At 36.4% G+C, this 6,898-nt stretch overlaps 1 protein-coding gene across 1 annotated transcript; it reads left to right on the top strand.

The window, feature by feature from the left end:
- The first annotated feature begins 2,703 nt into the window (after positions 1-2,703).
- LOC128059522 (myelin P2 protein) lies at positions 2,704-6,588 on the top strand. Its single transcript, XM_052651936.1, has 4 exons — positions 2,704-2,776; positions 4,972-5,144; positions 5,355-5,456; positions 6,472-6,588. Exons 1-4 carry the CDS (start codon positions 2,704-2,706, stop codon positions 6,520-6,522), a joined length of 399 nt encoding a protein of 132 aa, XP_052507896.1. The 3' UTR covers positions 6,523-6,588.
- The last annotated feature ends 310 nt before the right edge of the window (positions 6,589-6,898 follow it).

Genomic DNA, 6,898 nt, shown 5'->3' with positions numbered 1-6,898 from the left:
ATGGGGTTGCAAAGAGTCGGACACGACTGAGCGACTGAACTGAACTGAACTGAAATGTTTACAACATTATGTTAGTTTCAGATGAGCAGCATAATGATTCAGTCACTTTACAGATTATACTCCAAAACATTATGAAGAGATAATGGCTATACTTCTCTATGCTAAATAATATATCCTTGCTGCTTATCTGTTTTATACAAAGTACTTTGTGTCTCTTACTCTGCACCGCTAACATGCACCTCTGCTTTTCCCCCTCTCCACTTGTAACTGCTAATTTGTTTTCTCTGTGAGTCTGTTTCTATTTTTCTATATACGTTCATTTGTATTATCTTTTTATATTCTACTTAGAGATTTAGGCAAAATACCTAAATTTTTGAAGACACAAATCCTAGCATTATTCATTTTATTAAGTGTTTTAGAAAATAACACATTCTGCTAATCAAAAACCCTTTCTTTCATAACCGTTTCTTCTATCCCAGTACAATATACTTCCTCCAGTTACATTCTCCTGGCCTAGGATTGGGTTAGCCAGCTAATAGAGGAATTGTTCTAGTTACTATTTCATTCCCACCTTGGATTATCCAGGCACAAGTAATTTAAGATGATTCTTGGATCCACTGTGTATGATTTTGCATTTTTTCAGCCCAACTTGGACTCTAAACACATAACTGCAATGGTTATGGTACAACTATGATATTGGTAACCTGAGACCTAGAGGTCAGTGATTCTCCTGTTGTGGGTAAATTGATTTGGTTATTTTAATTATTGTGAAGAGTGCCAAACTGTGTACTAAACATGTAACCTGGTATATCCATTGTCTCAAGGCCAGGATTAATGTCAGCATGAAAAACCTGTTAGGAAAGGGTATGGTATCAACTTGGTATTCCCAAGAGCCACACTTATGCTCAAAGTGTTTTCATATTTGCTCCGCTGGGTCTAAGACTGGGAGTCTGATGTATCGTACAACCTGGATACTTCATCTTTTGACTTTCACCTCTTTTGTTTTTTAAATGATTTATTTGTTTTCATCTGTGATGGATCTTCATTGCTGTGCCGGCTTTCTTGAGTTGCCGCAAGCAGGGGCTACTCTTCATTGTGGTGCACGGCCTTCTCATGGGTGGCTTTTCTTGTTTTAGAGCACAGTCTCTACACATGCGGGTTTCACTAGTTGCAGTACATGGGGTCAGTAGTTGTGGCTCCTGGGTTCAGTTACTGTGTGGCACTTAGGATCTTCCCACCCCAGGGACTGAACCCATGTCCCCTGCTTTGGCAAGTGGATTCCCATCCACTGGACCACCCAAGAAGTCACACTTCTCTTGCTTTTCGAGCAGAGAGTGAATGTCTCTATCCAGTCATGGTGATATCAGCGTGTTGCCTGATCTTTGGCCAGGACCTCCAGCACATATATTATAGCAGAAGGTGAAGGTGAAGGTCAAGTTGCTCAGTCGTGTCCGACTCTTTGCGACCCCATGGACTGTAACCTACTAGGCTTCTCCGTCCATGGGATTCTCCAGGCAAGAATACTGGAGTGGATTGCCATTTCCTTCTCCCAGGGATCTTCCTGACCCAGGGATTGAACCAGGGTCTCCCGCATTGGAGGCAGACGCTTTAACCTCTGAGCCACCAGGGAAGCCCATATTATAGCAGAAGCAGTGTGAAATATTGGTCTAACATCTATGCACTGAGAAACGATACCAGGTTCAAATCAAACCTCTCCTTATTCAAGTTTGGACACAAGCTACCTAACCTCCCAAAGTTCCAGTTTTTTCATTGGTAAGATGGATGTAATAATGCCTTACTCTTGGAGTTGTTGAAAGGATCATATAAAATAATCCATAAGAAGCACTTAGCATGGTGACTATTGAGTTCTCAATATATATTATTTTTATAAAATATCCTTTCTAAAACTATAGACTTATTTTAAAGGACTCAAACTTGTTTTATTAACCAAGAACCTGCTTAATTTGGACCTGAAAGGTTTTTTTAAGATTAAAATCTTTGCTATGGTCAAAGAGCATGTTTTAGTGCTACTTTTTTTATTCACCCATGAAAGCAATTTCTGTGCTCTGCTGCAATAAACTGACCGTATTGTCTGCCTACTCTGCCTGCCTTGGATATGCCAACTATTCCAAGCCTTCCTTACCTATGAATACTTCCTCACACTGTTCTCCTGCATTTCTCTCCCACAACATATTTGAGGCAGTTATCACAATACTCATGGACATTTTTCCTCTCTTTCTTCTCTTTCAATAAGAATTCTTAATTGTGCAGACTCAGGATTGAGAGTGAGCAAGATGCCTAAGCACACACACACACGCACACACACATATTCATTCATTCATGCCCATATAATTTAATACAGCATAGGGCTCAATTTATGGACTCTTTTTCAAAGTGTTAAGGACCGAAGCACTTCTTAAAAATGTAAGATCAACCAAAATTTTTAAAGATTCAAATAGTACTCTTATTGATTTTTATAAACATTTTTGGAGACTGAAGGAGACATTATGTGAGGTTTTCTTTTGTCCCAGTGGATAATTGAAGAGCCATTCATTGCCCAGTCCTGACACTGCTTTTCCCCATTGGGTCTCTGTAAGAGTCACATGCTTCAGACATCTTTGAAAAGAATCTTCTGAGGCTTCAGCATCTTATTTGAGTCTCCTGAATCTCACCTATCACTGGGTTGAATTCTCATCCATCACAATGAGCAACAAATTCCTAGGCACCTGGAAACTTGTCTCCAGTGAGAACTTTGATGAGTACATGAAAGCTCTGGGTAAGAAATGCTCTTTGTTGTTCTAATTAAGAAGATCCTTTTTGAGAAAAATGCATTGACTATTTCCTTCTAACTCCTTTCCCAGGAGTCTGGGAGCTTCACAGGTTGAAGTACAACCCTCTTCTGGGATTAATCTTCCATGGTGTCAATCAGATAATTTTCACTATGTTTGTGGCAATTTTAATAGACTTTAACTCAAATAAGAGCTGCTTAAATGCATTAGAATGCCTACTGATTTCAAAGGCAGTTTCATATCAATAGGATTTTGGTTCAAACCCGGAGGAAAGAAATCTTAGAAACTTAGTCAACCCATTCTTCGGCTTTTCTGAAAGTTAGTTTTATAACAACTAAAGTGTTCATGAAGTAAAGAGTTAAATATACTAAAGTTAATGGAAAACCTCAATTTACAAGTGCTATTTAGCTAAGCCAGAATTTTCCTTCTCTACCTCTAGATTGTCTGGTATTACATAAGTATGTGGATAAACTGTTTGTGAAAAGTGAATGCTTCACAAAGCAGGATATTCAGTCCAGGAAAGTTATTGAGGAAAAAAGAAGTTTGTTGTGACAGTGAATTCCAGTTCGATTACACTAATATCATGCTTTCCTGCAGTTGGAGCAGTGGATAGAGACAGAAAGTCTAGTCATGACCACCATCAGCTTTATTTGCAACTATTTCTAGGAAATGTTCCATAGATATGAGCACAAGTGGTGTGAACAGTCTTTGGAAATTTCCAGAGCTATATAAATAAGGAAAGAAGCCAATGACCTCAGGTATCTATGGTCATCAAAGTACCAGTAATTTTACCTATTCAGAAAGCTTTTAAGAAGGCTTCTATTTTTAGATAAAATAAGCAAAATCATGTTGTATTGCCTGGAAAACTATGGGAACTTATGGGAATAGATTCATACTCTAAGTTTGGTTAGATCTATGGATTTCACTGTACAGCTGAGGTAGAAGCAAAATATAAGAACATCTCAATAAAAGACTCCCTAACTGAATCATTGTCAAATTTTAGAGTGCAAAAAGACACGTTGAGGCTTGGTGAAATGTAGATTCTTAGGCTCTATTGCAGAAGTTTACTTTGAAAAACATAGTCCAAAATCACATCAAATAAGAAACAATTAATCAGAATCAGAAAAAAAGAATACAGCTCATAATCCTTTATTGGCTCTAATTCTTCACACTTCTTTATGTATGCTGCTGCTGCTAAGTCGCTTCAGTCGTGTCCGACTCTGTGCGACCCCATAGACAGCAGCCCACCAGGCTCCCCCGTCTCTGGGATTCTCCAGGCAAGAACACTGGAGTGGGTTGCCATTTCCTTCTCCAATGCAGAAAAGTGAAGAGTGAAAGTGAAGTCGCTCAGTCGTGTCCGACTCTTAGTGACCCCATGGACTGCAGCCTACCAGGTTCCTCCGTCCATGGGATTTTTCAGGCAAGAGTACTGGAGTGGGGTGCCATTGCCTTCTCCGTCTTTATGTATATATAGCCATAAATACATGTATATTTATATATAACTAGTTTTTTTCTTTTTGTGTCTCTCTCATTTTACATGTCTATTTTTCTATGTATTTCTATAATCTTAAGGAATACAGTAATGATACTTGAGTCTAATTTTGTTTTGCTATCAAATGGAAAAATATGTTTTAATTATTTTATTTATCTTTATCATTTGCAGTGGTACAAATAATTTAGGGGCTACAACAAACTTTCAGAAATGAGTTTCCGTCAAGGATGTGGGAAGAATTCTTATCTATATCTGTAATATATTACAGAGGGAAAAAAATCATAGAAGAGCATATATAAGTCATAGTCTCATTTAAAAAATATATCTAAGATATTTATTTGTACAAACTAAAATGTCTGGAATGATCCATACAAAACTATAATTAGTGCTTCTCAATGGAGCATGGGATTGGATAAGGTAAAAGTAGATGACTTGCACTATTTAGGCTAAATACTTCTGTGTTTAAAATCTTCAGACATTATTATTGTAATAACGAAATTTTAAATGTCCAAGTTGGTAGACATGTGTTTCCATCAGGTGATGAAACATGGGAGGAGATCCTTAGTAGTGATATTACCTGCCACCTACACACACGAAGCTCAGCTGAGTATAGAATATAACCACCCATATAATCCCTTTAGGTAGATGCTCTCTGAGTCAACAAAATTCTAACACTATCTTGACTTTCAGGTGTGGGATTAGCCACCAGAAAACTGGGAAACTTGGCCAAACCCAGAGTGATCATCAGCAAGAAAGGGGATATTATAACTATAAGAACTGAAAGTCCCTTTAAAAACACAGAGATCTCCTTCAAGCTAGGCCAGGAATTTGAAGAAACCACAGCTGACAATAGAAAAACAAAGGTAAACTTTATTGTTTCTCTTCAAAGTTAGTTCCATCAACTGCTTTGAGACAGATTATTCCCACTAGTGTTCAAAAGGGTAGCCCACTTCATTCTGTTGAAAAATAAATGTGCCTCATGAAACATCTGTTATGAAAATGATTCAGTACTGAATGAACTGCTTCTTTAATCAAAGTCTTAGAAATTCAGTTATATGAATGTGTCTCTGCAGAGCACTGTAACCTTGGCAAGAGGCTCACTGAATCAAGTACAGAAATGGGATGGCAAAGAGACAACAATAAAGAGAAAGTTGGTGGATGGAAAAATGGTGGTGGTGAGTAATTTCACTCTAACTATGGAAATAATGCATTTAAATAGAGAAAATGGTTATGTTATTTTCAAAACAGTCTTTCTTCTTTGGACTACAAATGGAAAAAATGGTTAAGAATAATGGCAGAGTTAATGTTTGATATTCAAACCATAGAGTCATCTACAGGTACTTCAGGTTCAGATTCAAGATTTAGAAATGACAAAACCTATCTGCTATTTTAGAAACAACATCTAAAAATGATTTTTTTTTTATGTATGGATAAGTTAGGTTAGACTCACAAAGAGAAAAGCAAAAGCAAATCTAAGTTTTACAAGCAAAGCACATTGCAAAATGGTCAATTGCAATATATTTATAGATATTTAAGTGTATTGTTTTCAAGAATCCATAGTAACTTGTATTAAAACATCTCATCAATATAAGTTGAGATTATTGGAGACCTTTTGTAGATGGCAGATAAAAATGATGACAAAGGTTATATGGGATGATCTCTAACAATTTTTTTTGAGGTGCTGTTCTCACTAATCGACACATACATTGACTATAAATAGATTCATGTGGTGCTTTGAATGTTTTTTCCTTTAGTACAGAGGGTCTGATCCCTAGCTCCACAGCAGATTTACATAGAAAGTAAATACCAATATGGGAGCCCCAATACAGATCAACTGAAAGCACATTTCTTAAAGGAGGAGGAGCCATTGGTATTTTTAAATATTCCCCAGATGATGCAAATGTGCAGATTGTCCTGAAAATCAGTTTTAATAGCTTTCAATCCGTGCAAATAATGCATAAACTTGCCACTTAGAAAATATAACTCTGTTGTAACTTAGATCAATGTTAAAACTGTTTCCTCTATTTCAACAGCCATGATTCTGAATTCCCAGATATCAACTGACATATTGATATTTGATTTCTGAGTTTAATCTTATGAGATTTCTTATAACGTCTGTTATTAATACAAATTTGCTGTACCCTAGTTAGAGGTTTAGATATTCAATTAATCTCTTTCTTTTTTTTTAAGGAATGTAAAATGAAGGATGTGGTCTGCACCAGAATTTATGAGAAGGTCTGAGAAAAGTTTTCTTACTGAAGTGATATTTGATCATCTGATATTGGAAATCATGTTTCCATCGGCAAGGCCTGCCTACACTACAGTTTGTTTTTGCTCTTGTCTTAATAGATCAAATAAGCAAAGTCTTACACTGAGGATTAATCTAAATTTCAGTATTATTTAAACATTTTCAATTTGTATTCATGTTTACTATATTAAAGATTAAAGTATGTATATTGGCCAGACCTAAAGAATGGATAATGTCATTTAGTTATCTGTTATGTTCTAACTTATGTTGTATTTTAAATATTTGCAATGATAGTAAAAGGAAGTAATAAGATAGTAAAAGGAAGTAAGTAAATTGATCAGGATAGCAAGCTCAAATGCTAGTGATGGG

The sequence above is a fragment of the Budorcas taxicolor genome, chromosome 14 (genome assembly GCF_023091745.1).
Source record: "Budorcas taxicolor isolate Tak-1 chromosome 14, Takin1.1, whole genome shotgun sequence".
NCBI classification, from domain to species: domain Eukaryota; kingdom Metazoa; phylum Chordata; class Mammalia; order Artiodactyla; family Bovidae; genus Budorcas; species Budorcas taxicolor.
The sequence above is the reverse complement of the archived record's forward strand: the minus strand, read 5'-3'. Positions and strand labels throughout refer to the sequence as shown.

What these genes read in the sequence shown, in the direction of transcription:
- LOC128059522 (XM_052651936.1), top strand. Translation starts at nt 2,704, where the DNA reads ATGAGCAACAAATTCCTAGGCACCTGGAAACTTGTCTCCAGTGAGAAC. An exon ending in CTGACAATAGAAAAACAAAG is followed by an intron (nt 5,145 to 5,354) that starts GTAAACTTTATT and finishes GTGTCTCTGCAG; the next exon opens with AGCACTGTAACCTTGGCAAG. An exon ending in TGGATGGAAAAATGGTGGTG is followed by an intron (nt 5,457 to 6,471) that starts GTGAGTAATTTC and finishes TTTTTTTTTAAG; the next exon opens with GAATGTAAAATGAAGGATGT.